Source organism: Cimex lectularius, unplaced genomic scaffold (genome assembly GCF_000648675.2).
Source record: "Cimex lectularius strain Harlan isolate CLEC.00 unplaced genomic scaffold, Clec_2.1 scaffold10, whole genome shotgun sequence".
NCBI classification, from domain to species: Eukaryota; Metazoa; Arthropoda; class Insecta; order Hemiptera; family Cimicidae; genus Cimex; species Cimex lectularius.
This window is the reverse complement of record NW_019392665.1, coordinates 3464262-3486155: the sequence shown is the minus strand read 5'-3', so window position 1 is coordinate 3486155 and position 21894 is coordinate 3464262. Positions and strand designations below refer to the sequence as shown.

Sequence of the window (21894 nt, the reverse complement as noted above, 5' to 3'; positions counted from 1 at the left end):
CAGGAAGATTTTACACGCATGGACTTGTCACATTCCTTGGTGGTGCAGTGCTAGCCAAGTTCAGAAGTGCTCTTTAAAAGTGTCTTGAAAAAGGGAATTTTGTGACTTACTAACAAAGTCCGCTTTTAGTCACTACCGGAGAGATAGAGGAGGCAACTTTGTCTCTAAGGTAAGCCGGTACACTCCAACGGTACAAGTTGATGGCAAACCACGACCGCCAGGAGTCCAACCTCAATCGGGGGCCACTTGGAGTCACCCAATCCCATGGTACAATATTATTTTTAAGTTCACTAATTTCGTGGTCCTCTTGACCAATTAATATATTACAATTAATTAACGTTTTTAGTTCAGATAAAAAAGTCAATGGCACGAGCGGGATTCGAACCCACGATCTTCGGCTAGATACGCCGCTGCTCTACCACTTGAGCTATCGTAACCTCGATCCACTCGACACCAACTTCCCATCTCAACCCCACCTTTTGAGAGCCCAATGAAATGGCCACGGAGAGCTTTAGTGAAGTATACTTCATTTTAATTAATTAAATTCACTAATTTCGTGGTCCGCTTGACCAATTAATATATTACAATTTAAATTTGTCGCCGAGAATCCAATCCGAGTTCACGACATTTGAAAAATGGCAAAAAGGAGGGAAAATTCAAAAGGTGGGGTTGAGATGGGGAGTTGGTGTCCGAGTGGATCGAGGTCACGATAGCTCAAGTGGTAGAGCAGCGGCGTATCTAGCCGAAGATCGTGGGTTCGAATCCCGCTCGCACCATTGGCTTTTTATCTCAACTAAAAACCTTAATTAATTGTAATTATTTTTAAGATGGCCCACTAGGGAATTCCCTTCTGATGGAACCGTTGCCTGAGGGGTGCGGGTTCAGTAACCTAAGAAGCTTCTGCCAAAACAGAGGGAGGAAAGTATAAGGGGATAAGGTAACGAAAAGGAAAGTAAATGGGGAAAAAGACTCGGTAATTCATCATCGATACCCCAATCATCAGAGTTGATGGTCGGACTTTGCCGGGCCCATAGGGAAGGTTTCCCTATGGGCGAGATAAGTCGGTGCAGTACTAGTGGAATATTCATAAAACTACCCCATCGACCCTAATTAAGATTATTAATATTGGGTGTAGGTCGGTGGAGGAATAACAAGTACTGCACCGACTCTCGCCCATAGGCACCCTTCCCTACGGGCCTAGGCAAAGTCCGACGATCAACTCTAGGGTCGATAGCGGAATATTCATTGAAGTCCTCCATCGACCCTAGACACATTCACTGCTCGAGGGGCGATGGTGACTCTAATTTCACCAACACCTCTCACCACTCACGCTAATAAATACACAATTTCAAATATCGATATTTAAATTATAATTGTTTGTATGATGATTAAGTGTTGGCTATTGTTGCGTATGTGTAGTAAATGGTTAGGTGATTTGGCTGTATATAGAAAAACGGATGAAGGTAATACTATATAGGCAGTTGTTTAATCGTGTCCAAGGTAAATTCAGTTCATAATTTCATTATGGCTTATTATAATATGTAAGCCTGTAACTTTATATATATAGTTTTTCTTTTTCTAAGATGTTCAATCTGGGTTTGGTGTGAAAGGTCAAAATTAGAGTAGTACTTTCAGGGACGCTTCTCTACGTGTCCAGGAAGATGGTTTTCTATGAGAAATGACGTAACACGGAGTGCGATTTATTTTCAGGTTTCGCCATTCCGTACTTTCCGTGTCCAGTGTGCAACAAGTCGTACAAATATAAGGACAACCTAATCAGACACCAGAGGTTCGAGTGCGGTGTCGAGCCGCAGTTCAAATGCCAACTCTGCCCTTACAAGGCGAAGCAGAAAGGGACTCTGAAGCTGCACATGCACAACAAACACTTCCAAAAATTCAAACACGACTTGCTGTAGTTGATTTGTAATATACACTTCATTTTAATTGTTGAAGCGAGTTTTTTTCCGCTCGATACGAAAACCTTTATTGTTGAAACCCAGAAGGCTGACAGGTACGTTAAATTATTTTTCTTTTTCAGGACCTTTCACGTGCGACATATGCAATCGTTCTTACAAGTATAAGAGAAATTTGACCCAACACAGGAAAATCGAGTGCGGCCAGCCTCCGCAGTTTCAATGCCCCAACTGCCCTTATATGGCGAAGCACAAGAGGAAGTTGAAATCCCACTTCATCCTCAAACACATGTGATCCCAGCTGTCCGTCCTTCCGCAGGTTCGATGTCGAAAAATCTATCATTTCTGACTCTTCGGTTCGTTCTAGGTCAGGAGACGAAGGCGTACGTGTGCACCATCTGCGAGAGGAGGTACGCATCCTCGTCCACTCTCAGGCGTCATCTGAGGTATGAGTGCGGGAAGGAACTTTGTTCCCAGTGTCCCCATTGCTCCTACAAGACGAAGTATATGATTGATTTGAAAAAACACATCTTCAACCAACATCTGGTGTCTGACTTCAAAGTGCCCACCACCAAACCAGAGTGATTGAAAGCCAAAAACAATTTTATACACACATTCAGAAAAGGTTAAGCATTTCATCTGTCCATAACAATAATATAAAAAAAATATGTGGATTAAAATGTCAAGGTGGTTCTTTTTTTTACATTGTTAATTAGTATTTTAAAATATACGTTGAAATAAGCTGTGTTTTATTTCTAATTTATGTGTACACTTAGTTTATTGTAAATTCTTAGCTTCTTTCTTATTCTGCCATTCCTGGTTCCCATAAAAGTTCTCTTTTAATTATAACGTTTTTTATGTTCTTTCTTGTATGTGTAGTCAGAATCCCATCATTATTACACGAGTGACATGATTTCATGGTCGTCATGATCAGAACCATTAAAAAATATGTATATTCCAATAACCGTAAATGTTTTTGATACTTTATGTTCCGGCATGTACACTCTCTTTTTCTTCAGTACTTTCGTTACGCTTTTAGGTATGAAACTAGTCGGAAACCGACTAGCAGCATAATCCCTACAATTTTCCCTATGCGTACGGATTTGTTAATTCATGGTGGATTATCGAGAAAGCAACCCGCACCGGAAATTTTTTATTGGAGATGTACTCCGGGACAATTTTAAGCCATATCGCTCTATTCTTGTCCAGAGTGATGGTGATGGTGACGAGAATATATAATGATGGGTATGTGCCCCCAGGCACTTCAGCCATCTGGCTTATTGTACCTTCCTAGTTCCTTAGTTGAGTACAATCGACTAAATCCTTCTTCTCAAAAGTATTAGATCATAGATTGTTGCTGCTACAATTTCATTTCCTAGGGTTTTTCTGTATGTTAAATCTCCATTGATCCGTTGCTTCTCTTATCCAGGGACCTCGGGACTATGATTATGACATGCGTTCCCGATTTACTCATCGTCAACAAGACAAGAGGATCTTTAACGTCCGCACCTGGCTCATGGCCTTATCGGACGCTTTGATTCTCAAGATGGGAGCTGACGCACTTCTGCATACGACGGAAAAGTGTTACCGCCGCAGCATTGGTGTAGTGGTGTCCCGGCCCCAAAGGGTCAGTAGCCACGCTCCCCGCTTGTCCACTCCGAATGGTCGGGCCCGCATTGTGCGTCGGGTCGTACGCCGCACGCGAGGGGCTAACGGGCCGAAATACATCAGCCCCCCCCGCGTACTCCCTAGATAGAGAAGGCGACTCTATCTCTCTAAGTGTAGAGGCTCCTCCAGCGTAGAAACTTTCGGGAACGCCCCGACAGCGGTTTCGGATTAAAAAGTGGGATTTCTACCCACCCCTTAGATGAGTACTGCCTACGGACAAAGGTCTCTTATCAAGCTCAGCCTACACCTGCTGCACGTAATCGAGGGACGCCATAGGTCTAGCCTAGGTGGTCCGATCCTTCGCTTCCCCAAGGGTACCACGCCGGTCATACGCACAACAATGCAAAGCATACTCGTCAGAAACCGCCGATACCACTACCCTTTTCCAGTCGCTTACTCACGCATTCGAGGGACTGTAGCATGATCATGACGTCCTCAACGCTTACATGCTGTCGTCCGGTCGCAACGTTTCCCGTGAGGACCGGGGATAATACATTGGCCATGCGCAAGCTTCACGAAAGGTCCCAGGTAGAAGACAGCCTCTCTCTAAGTTCCCGACTATGATTATGACAGTCGTCTAACGTTCCTTGCACAAATGTCGATTTGGGAGGCTGAAGAAAACGATTGAAGAATCTGAATCCTAGTTCACGTTTAATGGCATACTGAACCCTTGGAATTTTCGAACGTGGGCAGAGGATAAAACGATAATTTCTTTCTCTTGTCATCATCAGGTTGTTCGCAGTATTAACGTTTAGTGTGAACTTCTCGGAAATAAATTATTTGGTGATCAGGTCCTCAGTTTTTTGAGACAGGTTTTACTAACATTATCAGATGATGTTCCTCAGCAATGTATTCTCCAGCTTGATGGATGCCCCGCACACAATTCTTTGCAGGTGAGGCGTTATCTGAATCTTTTTCCGGATAGGTGGATAGGACCTCATGGCCTCCTCTGTCACCCGATTTAACTCCACTTGACTATTTTCTGTGGTGCCATTTAAAAAAACAGTGTCTACGCAACCTCAGTTTAGGAACTGCTGCAAATAGAAAATGCTTGTCAATCCATCTCCCCTGACTCTATCGCTCTGGGCACTGGTGAAAATATATCTATGAATCCCGCTCGTGACACTGGCTTTTTTATCTCAATTAAAAACCTTAATTAATCGAAAGATATTAATTGGTCAAGCGGACCACGAAAACTAGTGAAGTTGTAAATTGATTTTAATTAATCAACTTTTTATCTAAGGACTTGTTTGAGATGAAACAGTTAGTGTCACGAGCGGGATTCGAACCCACGATCTGTTGACGCAGCGGCGTATTGAGCCAAAGGTCGTGGGTTCGAATCCCGCTCGTGACACTAACTTTTCCATTTCAAACAAGCCCTTAGATAAAAAGTGTAATTAAGTAAAATAACAAATACGGTTAAATATGACTACTAAACATATATGGATGTTGTAAATTGGGATGAATAAAGTTCTATATAATTATTTACAGCCTTACATATGATAATTTTTGAATAAAGCATAATGAAATTACGAATTGAATTCACCTTGGACTCGGTTAAACAAACCTGGATAACTATCCTATATAGTTCAGCGAATAGACCTACCGATTGAGCCTAAATTTATCATAATAATTTCATCTGTAATATTCATAATCCATTAATTCAATATTGTAAATAAATTTTGGAATTGGTCAACGTTTTAAATCATTATTTTAGGAAATTTAAGCTGTGATCTGCACAAAAACTCATGGTAAAAATTACAATCGATAAAATCCAGCATAAAAGTAAGTAAAAAAGAGTCAAGAATGAGGACAGTTGTAAAGAGACACGTGACCCTCGCTGTCCATCCTTCCGCAGGTTCCATGTCGAAAATTCTATAATTTCTCACTCTTCGTTTCATTCCAGGTCATGGGAAGAAGGCGTACGTGTGCACCATCTGCGAGAGGAGGTACGCATTCCCGTCCACCCTGAGGCGCCATTTGAGGTATGAGTGCGGGAAGGAACCGGGTTCACAGTGTCCCCATTGCTCCTACAAGGCGAAGTACAAGATCCATTTGAAAAGGCACATCTTCAACAAACATATGGCGTCCGACTTCAATGTGCCCACCACCAAACCGGAGTGATTGAAAGCCAACGACAATTTTATACAGTTATAGAAGTAGTAGGAAATGGACACTTCTGGGACCGCCTCACTCGACTTCACGCCTCACTCATGGAGTCTGACGGTGTATATACTTCTGCCCCCCCACCCTTGGAGATACTGGGACCGCCTCGGTCAAAGTCCAACTTTTCGGGACCGCCTCACACGTCATCACGTCTCACTCATGGGGTCTGACGGTGTGCCCCCCTCCGACCCTCTTTGGAGATACTGGGACCCCCGCGCTTCCCTTCCCTCCAAAACCCCCTCTCCCGACTGCTCCTCATGGGGTCTGGCCGTGTGTAGACTCCCCCCTCCACTTTCTTTGGAGATACTAGGAACCCCTCACTTCCCTGCCTTCCCCGTTCCTCTCCCGCCCGGTCCACATGTTTTCTAATGTGTGCCCCCCCCTCCGGCCCTTTTTGGAGATACTGGGACTGCCTCGGTCAAAGTCTAACTTTCTGGGACCGCCTCACACCTCATAAGCTTCACTATCGCATCTGGTGGCCACAATCTGAACTATTGAAATCGGGGGTCTGACGGTATGTTACCGAAAAATGAAAAAAAAGTTGTCGTGGTTTTGTCATTGCAATCGTGGGATGATGCAAGGAGGCGTGCAGAAACATGCTCGTCAAATTAGAAGGGTGGGCGATGCATGCACGAACATGCAGACGCGGTCAGATTACCGCTGTGGTGACGTCATGATGCAAGGAGGCGGACACAAACCTGCTCCTCAAATTAGAAGGGTGGCTCGGTCGTGTACCCACCCATGAATAGGATGCGTTGACAACAAACAATTACAAAAATCAATTTTAGTGATGAAAATACGCTTCTTCGAATCGATAAACGGTGGTACCCTCCGGTAACTAATTTTCACGCAGAATTCGAAACTAAAGTTATCCCAATACACTTGGTCAATCATATTTTTTCAAACTAGAGGTTGGAGGTAAAATTTCAAGCCATCAGATCCCACGATTGCAATGACAAAACCACGACAATTTTTTTTCATCTTTCGGTAACATACCGTCAGACCCCCGATTTCAATAGTTCAGATTGTGGCCACCAGATGCGATAGTGAAGCTTATGAGGTGTGAGGCGGTCCCAGAAAGTTAGACTTTGACCGAGGCAGTCCCAGTATCTCCAAAAAGGGTCGGAGGGGGGGGGCACACATCAGAAAACATGTGGACCGGGCGGGAGAGGAACGGTGAAGGCAGGGAAGTGAGGGGTTCCTAGTATCTCCAAAGAAAGTGGAGGGGGAGTCTACACACCGTCAGATCCCATGAGTGAGACGTTATGACGTGTGAGGCGGTCCCAGAATGCCACCAGGTTCGCTAGTGAACCCCGTCAGACGTGATGACGTGTGAGGCGGTCCCAGTATCTCCAAGGGTGGGGGGCAGAAGTCTATACACCGTCAGACTCCATGAGTGAGGCGTGATGACGTGTGAGGCGGTCCCAGAAGTGACCATTTCCTACGACTTATAGATTTCATCTGTTCATAATAATAATAATTATATAGAAAAAAAGTGTTTTGGAGTTTTACGGTGGTTCTTTTTTTACATTGTTAATTAATATTTAAAAATATACGTTGAAATAAGCTGACTTTTATTTCTAATTTATGTGTATATATAGTTTATTGTTAATAATTTTCTTTTTCATTTTACCATTCCAAGTTCCCACCGAAAGTTCTCTTTTAACGATCAATTTTTTATATGCTCTTGTGCGCGTGTGTGTAACCAGGATGTCACCAATATTACTGTTACCAATGATTTTTGGTACATTCTGTCAGATCTATCAGCTTATACTCTCTTCTTTCTTATCTTTATATTGTTATTTTTTTAATAAAAAGTCTAAGATGAAGACAATTATAAAAAGAACAGTTCTTACGTCAAACTTTCGAAGAGCATAAGATCCATCCGATTATCATATTCAATAACAACAGCCCAATATGTTTACCGATTTAACCTAAATTTACCATAATATCATCATTATGTTCTCTCTTTTAATTTTTATATAAAAACCTCTAAAAAAACACCTCCATATGATTATCATATACAAAAACAGGCAATATGCCTACCAATCTAACCGAAATTTACCATAATGTCACCATCATGTGTTCTCTTTTTATTTTTTATATAAAAGCCTAAAAAACATAACCTCAGTCGAATTATCATATACAATAACAGTCAATATGCCTACCGATTTAACCTAAATTTTCCATAATGTCAGCATTATGTGTTCTCTTTTTATTTGTAATATAAAAACATAAAAATACATAACCTCAATCCAATTATCATATACAATAACAGCCAATATGCCTACCTATTTAACCTAAATTTAACATAATGACACCATCATGTGTTCTCTTTTTATTTTTTATACAAAAACCTAAAAAAATTACCACAATCCAATTATCGAATACAATAACAGCCAATATGCCTACCTATTTAACCTAAATTTACCATAATGACACTGTAAGCCGGCCCCCGTCTTAGCGTTTAGTTATATTGTAAAATAAGAACGAAATAGGTAAACGAGGAAAAGGGACAAAGGTTGTCCTTTGAAGGGGCAACCGCCCAGATGGGAAGGACGTGACACATCTGGCAAATGTAGCTTGGAAACGGTTACCCAGGAAGACAGTTAGGTAAGAACGTCGAAGTGTGAGGCAGACCCAGACGGGAACGACGTGACACATCTGGCAAATGTAGCTTGGAAACGGTTACCCAGGTAGACAGGTAAGAACAGGGGATATCGTAAATTGGGAATATTTCAACCCTGTGCTGGACCGCCGTCTTTGCCGGCCCCGCCGCGGCGTGAGAACTCCCCCGACTTTTGAGTTTCCTTTCCACCCCTACACCGGGAGAGACCCGGTATAAAAGGGATGACTGGAAAGTCAAAAGTCAAGGTACAAGGCTCACCCCAGTCCAAGACCCAGCAGAGACTCATCCCAGGCAGTCAAGACCAAGGACCGGGAGAGAAGCAGCCACACTCCGTCTGGGATTCAACAAGAGGACTCAGCCAGCCAGAGCCAGCGAGGACCAGCCGTTGCGAGAAGTCAAGTCAGAGGTCGAGAGAAGAGACGTTGTGGACACTGATCGTGGCGAGCTTCGTTTGGGGTAAGTCCCTTTGTTGATAGACTTTACAGTTGTGGCTGACTTGTAGATTAAGTAAGATTCTGAGGTTTTTAAGATTAAGAGAAAGAACTGTGTACAATAAATGTTATTGAATACGCTCTCTGGTTTATTGAATTCTGGAACCTTACCTTCCCCTACACAAGAATAAGTAGCGACGCGCTTACGCCGACTCATCTCTTGTCGCTTAGAGAAAAACAAGCGAATATCGAGAGATAATTCGGCCGCCGCGCCGTCGTCCGCTTACAACACCATCATGTGCTCTCTTTTCATTTTTTTATATTAAAAATGAAAAGAGAGTTCATGGAAAAAATAACCCTCAATCCAATTATCATATACAATAACAGTCAATATGCCTACCGATTTAACCTAAATTTACTATAATTTCAGCAGCAATATTCATAATCAATTAATTCATTATTGTAAATAGATTTTCATATTGGTCAACCTTTTAAATCATTATTTCAAGAAATTTAGCTATGATCCTGACAAAAACTCATGGCAAAAATTAAAAAAAATCCAGCATAAGGTCTCTGGAAAAATTAGCTACCTTTTAACGGAATCAACTCCAGTTCCAGGTGAGAGAAGACACCGATGCCCCCGTTGCAACAAGCAGTACAAGTACAAAAACAGCATGGTCCTCCATATGACGTACGAGTGCGGAAAAGAGCCACAGTTCTCCTGCAACCACTGTTCTTACAAAGCAAAAAGGAAGTCCACCCTCCAAATTCACAGGCGTCTCCGACACAGCGATTTCTCAAATTTATGAATAAAAGTGAAAAATAAAGTCCGCCTTGATACATTCAAATCTTAACAAATTTGTATTCTAAATGTGTTTTTTCTTAAACCTTCTTGATGTTGTATATGGTAGAATGTTTGGTTTTATTTAGGGAGGTCTTTTTTTTTAATTTGTTGTTTCTCTACATTAATATTGGTTATTTTGCCTAATTGTGGCAGATTGGACGGGGAAGCCGTACGTGTGTACGGTCTGCTCGAAGCCGTACAAGTACAAAAAAGGACTTGCGTCCCACGTTCGGAACGAATGTGGACAAGAGCCTCGCTACCACTGTCCTCATTGTCCTTATAAGTCGAAACAAAAGGGCAACCTGAAATTCCACGTTTTCTCCAGGCACGTAAACCAGACTGAAGTCGGTGGCAAATAGGTAGACAAACAGGCTATATTCTATAACGTTTATTCGTTTGACAATTTTTTTATATAAAACTTCTTATTGTTAACACGGACTGTTTTATTTCTAGAAAAGAAATTTACTTGCACGAAATGCGGGAAACACTACAAGTACAGGCAGAGTCTGTCATTCCACACGAACCGCGTCTGCGGGAAAGAACCGTCGCTCTGCTGTCATTTATGCAGCTTCAAGACTTACCAAAAAGTCCATCTCAAAATGCACTTCATATCCAAACACGGCCTCACAGAATTAGATATATAAACCCCTTGAAATATTAGTGTTTTTGTAAATAAAAAATTTAGAAAAAGCGTTCAGTGTTGTTTAAATCAAATACCCAAAATCTAGAAGTGTTTATTGCTGTAACAAAAAAACATATGTGTAATATAACTTGGGCCGTTTCACCACTGACGTTTTGCCGGTTCGTACTTTTGCAGAGTCCAACGGTCACACGTGTCCAGGGTGTTCGCAGACTTACAAGAACAAAGGGACCCTCACACGACATCAGAAATACGAATGCGGGAAACCGAAGAATTTCGAATGCCCTTTCTGCCCGATGAAGTCCAAGAGGAAGGAGAACCTCAAGATACACATTTTTAACAGACATTCAGAACAAATGTTGAATTGAAATTTTTAATTAAACATTTTTTACTAGTTTTATTTTTCTTTCAATCCCACAAATCCACGACCTTGAATTATTTTATGGCGGAGAGAAAGTGAGAGACAGAAAGAGAGAGACCAAAAATATATACAGGTTGTTCGGCTACTCGTGCTACAAACTTTACCAGTAGATTCTACATTCAAAATGGAACCAAAAAGTCCCAATTAACTACGGTCCGAATCTCAACAGTTTCGGAGTTTTTTCACTTTTTCTGATTTTTTAAGATTTCACGACCTTGTTTCAAATAAACAGTGATAACTCCAAAACTGAAAGGTTTTGGACAAATCCATTGATATCTATGAAAATTGCTTAAATTTCCAAAAAGATGTGATCAATACTAAACATGTAAACGTTAGTGAAATAAGGGTTTTAATAGCGAAAACTTTGAAAAAAAATTTTTTTTCCAAAGTTGAAAAACTTACTATGGTGATTTTAATCTATTATTTTCAAACCTAGACACCAGCAAATTTCAGAAAACGTACTCCATTTAATATCCTTTTTAGTGGTGCAATTGCTTTTCTAATTACTTTTTTCAAAGATGAAGAAATTGATGAAGGTAAAGAAAAAACCATGGTTGAAGGATTGGTAAGGTGGAAAGATTAATAGTAATAAAAAAGAAAATACTTAAGGAAATTTTGAACGAATTTATTAAACTTTTTTTTAAATTTTGATTCTAAATGCTCTCCACCCTTCGCAATGTATTTTCGACGCGCTGCCGACCTGCATTAAACCTGCAAAACCTGTACATAAGATGTATATCAGCATATTTTTTTTTGTTTATTTATTTACGAGGTTCGCAACAGCAGAGGTTATATCAACCCTCGGGGTGTCGGTGTTTTTGAAAAAAAAAAGCTCATTTGTAAGTATGTCGGGTTCGAATGCGAGCCGCTGGATTCGAACCCGGGACCTTTACCTTACAGTGATGAGCGCCGTGTCAACGTCTAAACCGTTGTGGCCACCGACGCCTCTATATCAGCGTATTCTTCATTAGAAAAAGTAGCCATAATGTTAACAAGATATCACAAAGATAACTAAAAAAAGTTTTGAACTTTAAAATTCTTTTATTCCGGAGAATAATACAATAGTTCTTTAATCAAAGTTGCCGTCGTGTTGATAAATAAGTAAACACTTGCACTATTTCGGGTTCGAACCCAAATTTAAAAAAAAGTTTAATAATTTCATTCAAAATTTCCTTAAGAATTTTTTATTTATTTTCCACCTTACCAACAATCCGTCAGCCACGGTTTCTCCTTTCTTCCATCAATTACTTCATCTTCGAAAAAGGTAATTAAAAAAGCAATTTCACCACTAAAAAGGATATTAAAAGGAGATCGTTTTCTGAAATTTGCTGCTCTCTAGGTTTTGAAATAGTAGTTTAGAATCACCATTGTAAGTTTTACAATTTTGAAAAAAAAAATTATTTTTTCAAAGTTTTCGAGGTTTACAAGTTTAGTATTGATCACACCTTACTGGAAATTTGACATTCTTTTAAATGGTCACAACGGATTTGTTCAATAATTCGCTTCGATACATGAAAAATTTTGACATTTTTTAAAGAAACTAGGATCTATTTCTATTGATACTGTTTCGTGAGATATTTTAAATTCATATTCAAAATATCAATAATTAAAGTATACATTAACAATTCAATATTTATCGATGTAAACAAAATATATACTAAAATATCCATAATTCACAACAATTCGTTCAAAAAATCGATATTTTTCAGAGAAACTAGGATCCGTTTTTATCGATAATTTTTCGTGAGATATTTTTAATTTATATTCATAATATCAATACCTAACCTATACATAATCAATTTAATAAGAATCGATATAAAAAATATATACAAATAATCGTAATTCGCATCGATGCATAAAATATCGATTTTTTTAAGAGACTAGGATCTATTTCTATTGATACTGTTGCGTGAGATATTTTTAATTTATATTCAAAATATCGATGCTTAATGTATACCTAAGCAACTTAATATTTATCGATGTATACAGTATATAAAAATAGCCATAATTCGCATCAACAAATAAAAAATATCGATATTTTTCAGAGAAACTGGAATATGTTTTGTGATGTTTTTTCGTGCGATATTTTAAATTCATATTCAAAATATCAATAATTAAAGTATACATTAATAATTCAATATTTATCGATTTAAACAAAATATATACAAAAATATACATAATTCACAACAATTCGTTCAAAAAATCGATATTTTTCAGAGAAACTAGGATCCGTTTTTATAGATACATTTTCGGGAGATGTTTTTCATTTATACTCCAAATATCAATACCTGACATATACATAAGCAATTTAATAGGAATCGATACAACAACAAAAAAAAAAACATATATATAATCATAATTAACATGGATACATAAAAATATCGATATTTTTAGAAAAATTAGGATCTATTTGTATTAATACTTTTTCATGAAATAATTGTTATTTAAATTGAAAATATTGATACTTTATGAATAGATAAGTAACAGATTGAGAAACGGCAAACAAGTTTACAGATATCAAAAATTCGAATCGCTAGAAAAAAATACCGATATTTTACACAGAAACCCACATAATCGATTTTACATTTATATATATTGAAAATTTATTTAAGCATAAGTATATGTATATAGTGCATATTGATGCAAAATATATAAAGAAATGTAAATATCTCACATCGATACTCAAAAAATATGGGGGTCTTTTAGAGAAACTAGGATTTGTTTTTATCGATAATTTTTGGTGAAATATTTTTATAAATATCTATTCAATGAATGAAAAATAATATATAAATACATTATAATATTTTAATTTTTTTGGCCGGCGTGTGTGGGTTTTCTTTGGTGGGATGAACATCCCATTTCTTACCACTTCTTTTCACCATCAGGACTTTACTCGGTACATAGCCAGTATATAGCACAAAGTATTTTTTTTAAATGGCATGAAATGTAGTCAAATTTTGCCAAATCAAATCATGCTATATTTTCCACAAAAAAAAAATGTGGGAAGACAACCCGAAAAAGGTCTATCGTTGAGGTTAATTACATATGTTAACAGGATTTCACAGATTTTTCAGATTTTAAGTGGAAAACAAGATTTTTCCATAATGTTTTTAATCATGAGGAAGGTTCTTGTTGAATTTTCCCCCAGCCGGCGAACTAATGAAATTTTTGAAAGTTGGACGGGTTATATGGACTCACTCGACCCATTCTTTCCAGGGAGGATGAGAGCCGGTTTCACCTGTGTCAACTGCCTCAAGAACTACAAATGGAAGGGTGCCCTGTACCGGCACCTCCGCTACGAATGCGGCCAATCTGCGCAGTTCTCCTGCAAGTTCTGCGGCTATCAGACGAAGCAGAAGTGCAACTTGAGACGACACGTCGCCACCAGGCACAGAGACGAGATAAACGCTTTCATCCAGCTGAGAAAAGGAAGCCTCGTCTGCTAGACACGACAGTCATCCCCGATACCAAAAGTTCCTAGATTCTATAAATCGTAGATCAACCTCGTGCATTAGTCTCGGCCCTTTTCTGCTCGATACGAGTAAAACACCTTCATTGAAAGTTCTTTCGTTTGGTTTCAGATGTAGAGGGACTTTTCGTTTGTACAAAGTGCAACAAGCGGTACCAAAGGAAGGACAGCCTCACACGCCACTTGCGCCTGGAGTGTTCCAAAGAGCCTTCTTTCAGCTGCGAACTCTGCCCTTACAAAGCGAAACAGAGAGGGAACCTCAAAAGGCACATGTTCATGATTCACTGTCAAATGGACTGTCCTCCTTCTCGTCGGAAAGACAGTCATTATTTTCTATCTAAAAATATTTTCCTATAGTTGTTTTCTTGTTAAAATGTGATTTTCCTGTGTTATTTCTTTTGTATTAAGACTTTATACTTGTTAGATAATAAATTGCATCGAGCATTAAAGTGAAAAGTTTTTCGTTTTCCTTTAAGTCTTATTGAAAAGTGTTTAGAGAAAAAGTCTCATCTTTCCAGAGGTTTATTGTGGTTTACTGCATTGAAGCAGAAAACATGGAATCTGTCTTTTTCAAGATCGAAAACCCTAGTGTTTTTATCTCAGACAACCCGTGCTGTTTCAGATGAGCGATTCGTCGAAGGGAAGAATTCCTGCGAGTGCGGCAAGGTCTACCTGCACAAACGGTCCCTCTGGAGGCACAAGAGGTACGAGTGCGGCCAAAGCTGGGAGAAGTACAACTGCCCGTCGTGTCCGTTCAAGTCCAAAAGGCCGGACATGATCAGGTGGCATATGAAACGATACCACGACCTACAGTCGCCGTTTTAAAATTGTCTGTCTTTATCAATAAACCTCTTAAAACTAGATTATAGTTGATTCCATTCAAACCTCGCCCTGAGTGAGGTGAAGGTTCTTATACGAGACCGCACAGAAACTCCGACCGTTCATTCCAAACAATTTACATTTTACAGAGTTCGGACACGCCTGCGACTGCGGTAAGACGTACAGGCACAAGAGGTCACTCAACAGGCACAAGAAGTTCGAATGCGGACCGGAAAGACAGTTCAGTTGCAATTTCTGCGGACACCTGGCCAAAAGGAAGGAGAGCATTACAGTCCACATGTTCAACTGCAAACAAAGACGGATGTATATGTCTTGAATAATTTAAATTCTGTGTTTTATGTGAAAATAAATTTTATTGCCAAAGATTGTCTTTTAATTCAAATATTTCAATCTGAAAACGCAAAAAGAAAAACAAAGTAACACCAATGAACACAGGCAATTCTATCCTACCTACAATTACAGATTACTAATTTAACGAACTTAACTAACAGGGGAGAAAACATGTAATTGAAAGTCAATGGTTTTAAAGGCTGCCTCTCAAGATAATGCTTTGGAAGACAACCAGTGACAAGAAATGGAAGAGGAAACAAGAAGATGGCCCTTAAGACGTAGCCTTGGGTAACACACAGATTAAAAAAGCAGATATATTAAACGTCTATTGAGATAGAGTTAATACCATTTCATTTCAAAGTGAAAATGTCGTTTATGTAAATTGAAAACAAAGTTGTACTTAAGACTTGGGAAATATCCAAATTCAAAAAAGAGTAAAACTGTCGGATATGTAAACTAAAAACAAAATGATCCTTAAGACGTAACCTTAGGAAACTCGCGGAATAAGAGAATTTTTTTATTTATTGAAATTAACCAAATAAACGGCAAAAAACGGTAATCACAAAATATCATAAATTAAAAACAATATGGTCCCTAAGATGTAGCCTTGGGAAACACATTAAAAAAAGAAGATTTTATCTATTGAGATTAACCGAATATAAACGGCAAAAACTGTACTTTTCAATAAAAGACCAAATATCGTAAATTAAAAACAATATGGTCCCTAACATGTAGCCTAGGGAAACACATTAAAAAGATTTTATCTATTGAGATTAACCGAATATAAACGGCAAAAACTGTACTTTTCAATAAAAGACCAAATATCGTAAATTAAAAACAATATGGTCCTTAAGATGTAGCCTTGGGAAATATGCAGATCAAAAATAGAAGATTTTATCTATTGAGATTAATCGAATATCATCGGCGTAGAAACCGTAATTTTCATTGTCATTAAAAGTCAAAATGTCGTTTATGCAAATTGAAAACTCCTTAAGACGTAGCCTTGGGAAATACATAAATTTAAAAAAAGATATTTAAAAAATGTGTTGTGATAAACCTATTGGCGAAAAAAGTGGTAATTTTTATTTACAAAAAAAGGGTAAAAATATCGTTTATGTAAACAAAAAACAAAATGGCCTTAAGATGTAACCTTGGGAAACTCGCAGAATAAGAGAATGTCTTTGAATTTGTTGAAATTGACCAAATAAACGGCGAAAATACGGTAATTTTCAATCAAAGACAAAATACCGTCGATTAAATACAATATGATGCTTAAGATGTAGCCTTCGGAAACATGAAGATTAAAAAAAGAACATTTTATCTATTGAGGTTAATCGAATATAAATGGCAAAAATGGTACTTTTCAATAAATTAAAAACAATATGGACCTTAAGATGTAGCCTTGGGAAATAGACAGATTAAGGGTTTTAATTTTATTGAGATTAACTGAATTTAATCGGGAAAAGACCATCATTTTCAATGTCATTAAATGTCAAAATGTCGTTAATGTAAATTGAAAAGAAAATAGTCCTTAAGATTTTGCCTTGAGAAACACATAGATTGAGGGAGATGTTTTATTTTTTATTGAGATTAGTCAAATAATTGGGGGAAAAAGTAATTTTCAATGTCATAAAATGTCAAAATGTCGTTAATGTAAATTGAAAAGAAAACAGTCCTTAAGATATAGCCTTGGGAAACACGTAGATTAAGGGGCATTTTTTATTGAGATCAGTAGAAGATAATTGGGGAAAAAGTAATTTTCAATGTCATTAAAAGTCAAAATGTCGTTTGTGTAAATTGAAAACAAAATGTTCCCTAAGATTTAGCCTTGTAAAGCCATCAGCGAAAAAAACGGTAATTTTGATGTGATGGAAAACAAAAGGGCTCTTAGATGGAGGGTTCAGAGACAGCTGGAATAAGGAGAAGAATCGGACATACTCATACCACTATCACTACATTTTCACTGTTCAAGCATGGGGGGGGAGAATATTTTTCATTATTTAAACTGTTTATCTGACATTTTTATGACTAGGGCTATCAAAATTAATCTATTTAAATACTTTTTAAAAAAACGCTATTTTAGAAAACTAATGATTCTCGGCATTGTGTCTTTGCTTGGAGGTCACTGCATTTTTATGTTGCTTATGTATGAGTAGTTAATTGTACTTGGCACTATTAGGAGGTTCATGGCAGAGCGTGTTTAGGTTTTAAATGACAGATATAACATATTCAAATTGAATTTGTGCTTAAAATCACAGAACTGGAACCAACGAATTGGCAGCCAGTCTTTCTATTTTAATGAATGCAGTTTTCGTTTCAGATTCCGCTGGGCGATATTTGTGCAACACGTGCGGAAAGAGCTATAAGTACAAAGCGGGACTGTACCAGCACAGGAAGTACCAGTGCGGTAAAAGCCCCCAGTTCGAGTGCCACTTGTGCCCTTACAAAGCGCAACTGAAAGGACATTTCAAATCCCACATCCTATACAGACACAACGCGAACTACTCAGAGCTCTTCGATTAATAGGTCTCTTGTTGTCTTTATAGGCGATAGGGCTCACAAGTGCAACCGCTGCGGTCGGACTTACATCTACAAGATGAGCCTGGTACGCCATCTGCGCTACGAATGCCAGAAGGAACCTATGTTCAAATGTACGATCTGCGACTATAAGACGAAGCACAGGTCCTCGCTCAAGTCCCACAGCTATACCCGGCACTTCAAACGCCAGCACGATTTAATGTCGGAACAAAACCCTGTGACAAAGCCATAATAAATTTTAGTTATTTTAAGCCTTTATTAATTTAAACAACCTTTCATCCGAAACAATAAATTGACGGAAAAATTCTCAGTCCTGTTTTGTCTAAAACAATCGACTTTCTTTGTTTTGCTTCCAGGTAAAGCTTTCCAGTGCTCAGACTGCGGCAGGTCTTACAGATACAAGATCAGCTTGAACAGGCACAAGACGTACGAGTGCAGAAAAGAGCCCATGTTCTGCTGCTCCAGCTGCCCTTACAAGGCGAAGCACAAGTCTTCGTTGAAGAAGCACGTCCTCAACATCCACTACTACCACCACGCCCTCCCCGATATGGTCAATTTTGAACCGAAGGCGGACATCGCTAAAAATTAAACCCAGACCTGTTCAGTTTCCTTAGAATTAACACTGTCCATTTTATTTGGCGTTCTAGGTCGGAAATGTTACATTTGCGCGTGCGGACGGGTTTACAAGCATAAATACACCTTGACCAGACACCAGACGTACGAATGCGGCAAAACCGGCACCTTCTACTGCGGCTACTGCCCTTACGTCGCTAAAAGGAAGGAATCACTTAAAGGACATAGATGTTTCAGACTGCAGAATAGAATTAAGTCATTTCACTTTGCAGAGTAGATTTATGTAAAAATATATTGTTAATCATGGTATTTTAGATATATAGAACCCCAAGAGATAAGTGTATTAAATATATATATATGTATATGTAAGCAGTACTGTGTCAGTTCTTAAAAATCCTAAACGACTCCTATCTTGGTTTTCTCAAGTTTACCATAATTTTTGTCAATCCTCACTGTTTTGGTCAGGAACTTAATACATAGGACAATTACCTACTGAAGATGTCGAATGACTGAATGTGTCCGATAGACAGAACCAGCGACGGATTGGGCCAAATTGTTTGGAATACCCAACTTGAGGTCATCATGGAAAAATCTCGCTATTGCACTGCTATCGTTTTTTTTTTTTGTTATGTAATTTTTTCTAAACCCTATTCTTCCTTATCGACTTTATCCTTAAAAATCAATTGTTTCTTAAGCTTTTTATTAATCTTATCAGAAAAAGATGAGGGAAAATGCTAAACGGAACAAAAAATGTACCTGAGCTTTCCAGAATCCTTTTCCTCAGGACTTTAAAACTATAATTAATAATTTACAAGGTCAATAAATGTGAATAGATGTTATATTGAAAGTATTTTCTTGTTTAATCGTATCTTTGAGGCCAATTTCGATCAAATCGTCTTAATAGAGATGTATGACCTGAGAATCGATTTAGGTCAATTTACTTGTACTCTTTTTGTTCAATTCGTTAATTTTTTTTAAAGCTTTTCTTATTTCTGGCTTTACAATAAAAGATCAGAGAAAAGGCTAATCGGAAAGAAAAGTGTACCTTCTTTGCGCTTTTGAAAAATTAAACGTCTTTATCAGGATTGTAAAACTATAATTAAAAATTTACAAGATTAATGAATGTGAATAGATGTTATAATGAAAGTATTTTCTTGTTTAATCCTAGCTTTGAGGCCAATTTCGATTAAATCGTCTTAATGGAGATGGATGACCTGAGAGTCGATCTAGGTCAATTTGGTTAGTTCTCTCTTCTATCAATTTCTGGTATTGGAGTTTACTGTTACAATTGCACCAGTCTATTCTCAACAGCGAACAATCTTTTAATTTGTCCATTTTTTTTCTGCCATCATTGACTGCATTAAATGGTACATGAACGTCACACGAACAAGGACGGAACAGACTTGGATTTCACCATTTTTGGTTTTCTTATTAATTACATTGGAAATGGTTCAGAAATTAATCGAAACCAATTTTTCTCCAGCAGGTAACTTTGTCTGCAACATCTGTAACAGGTCGTACAAGTACAAGATTACACTGAGAAGGCACCAGCGGTACGAGTGTGGGGTGGAACCGCAATTCCCTTGTCCTCATTGTCCTTACAAATCGAAGCAAAAGGCCGGCCTGAAATCCCACGTGGTTTCCAAGCACAGGACTTTACTCGTACAGAAGGATTTGTAAATAAAATACCATCAGTCGCTTCGAGACGAAGGCAATTTCTTCCACCTCGTTCCGCACGTTACTTTTCCCATAGTTTCTCCACCTTTCGCCTAATTTGACTTTTTTTCTAATTTTTCAGGCTGCAAGTACGCGTGCGATCGCTGTTCGAAAGCTTACAGCCACAAGAGGAACCTGTGGAGGCACATGAAGTACGAATGTGGGAAAGAGCCGCGGTACAATTGCCCAGTCTGCTCCTACAAATGTAACTTCCCGTCTTCCCTCAAAGTCCACACAATGTCCAAGCACGGCACTTTACTTTTATAAACTTTACAAAATATACTTAACAGTACGGCTACTTGTGTATTATATTTTTAACCTACAATCTCATTCAGAAGACATTAAAAAAAAAAAAAATCAAGGGTGGCAGGAAAACATTATATCTCTGCATTATTGTATAAAGTATAAACAAAAAAAGCAAAGTTAAAAAAGTATTTTTTTTAATAAATCCAAAATTGTTATTTTGGACCTGTAAACAAGATTTTTGTTACAATATTTTGATTCGAGGTGGGTCATGACTACGAGACCGGGCGGAACAACCAGAGAGTTCGACAGAAATCAATATTGCCGTCTGTTTTTTTATCCCTGTCTACAATTTGAAACAGTGTTCAGCATCAATCCAGTCTCAAGGCTTCAATAATAAAAATGAGCCATACCACAGTCGATCATGTTGGATAAGACAGTTTTCAGCGAAAGCTGGAAGGTCAATGGGTTGTTTTGTCGAGAGCTGTATTCCACCAGAAAAGGGAAACCTTGTGAGAATAGAAATGCAGCCCATTCCATAGTAACAATTTAATTGTAACATCGAGATCCGGCAGACCGTAGCACTTCTCCATGGCCAAATGGCATGGTACGGCCAAGATACCATATCAAAAACAAGACTTCTGCTCAGGCTTGTCATGCGTTTGTTTCATATATTAAGTCTTAATTGCCCTTAATGTTTTGCAATGTTTCAAGATCGTGTCAGACTGTAATTTCAAATGTTCGAGATTAATAAAATATGTTTTTTTTTTAAATATATATAATTTTCTTTAAAAATAAGATTCACCGTTAGTTTTAACCCTTTGTGGGCTGTGAGTATATAATAAAATAGATGTTGGTTCTTGTCTAACAAGCGCATTTTGAACTTTTTAGCCCTGAACCGTCCTCACCAGTGTCCCAAGTGTGATAAGAGCTACAAGGCGAAGAGCAGCCTGCGGAGCCACCTCCGCTACGAATGCGGTAAAGTGGGCCAGTTCAGCTGCCAGTACTGCTCACACACGACGAAGCAGAGGAGCAACTTCAAACGTCACATGCTCATCAGACACCCGGAAAAGATGTTCACCTGGCCGATGCTCATCATGTAGAACACTCCATACAACTTCTAGTCTTTTGTGATATTCCGCTTTAAAATTTTTGATTGAATTTTTTATGAAACCCAGTTTTCTCATTCTGTCATGTCACAGTTTATGTTTCATTTTATGTTGTCTTTCTTGCAACAATGTGCCGAGATTTATACCTGTCTATTAGTCAAAATGTCTAATAAATGAAGAATACGAGAGATGTGTTTGGTTTTTTTTAAATATATTTAGTTTACTGTCCTAATTAAGACTACCCTCAAAAAAATATGAATGAAATGCCCTTTTGTTTTCAGTGGGTGGAACTTTTAAACCACCATCAACCACCTCAAATCCAGTATTTTATACCACTTCTAATAATAAAATTATAAAATAACTA

At 38.2% G+C, this 21894-nt stretch overlaps 3 protein-coding genes across 3 annotated transcripts; all 3 read left to right on the top strand.

The window, feature by feature from the left end:
• Positions 1–1682: 1682 nt before the first annotated feature.
• Positions 1683–2634, top strand: LOC112126281 (zinc finger Y-chromosomal protein-like; the record flags this gene model as incomplete). Its single annotated transcript, XM_024225045.1, has 2 exons — positions 1683–1912; positions 2081–2634. Coding segments are annotated over 2 exons (648 nt in total), but the record flags the coding sequence as incomplete, so codon positions are not given.
• Positions 2635–7336: 4702 nt separating this feature from the next.
• On the top strand, positions 7337–20476 carry LOC106667269 (zinc finger protein 184-like). The gene is made up of 10 exons (XM_024225044.1): positions 7337–8832; positions 9805–10007; positions 13787–14149; positions 14804–14912; positions 15150–15324; positions 17610–17758; positions 17898–18002; positions 18246–18439; positions 19789–20173; positions 20261–20476. Exons 1-9 carry the CDS (start codon positions 8598–8600, stop codon positions 20140–20142), a joined length of 1887 nt encoding a protein of 628 aa, XP_024080812.1. The 5' UTR covers positions 7337–8597; the 3' UTR covers positions 20143–20173; positions 20261–20476.
• On the top strand, positions 13344–14501 carry LOC112126272. The gene has a single exon (XM_024225031.1). It carries the CDS (start codon positions 13652–13654, stop codon positions 14156–14158), a length of 507 nt encoding a protein of 168 aa, XP_024080799.1. The 5' UTR covers positions 13344–13651; the 3' UTR covers positions 14159–14501.
• Positions 20477–21894: the final 1418 nt, after the last annotated feature.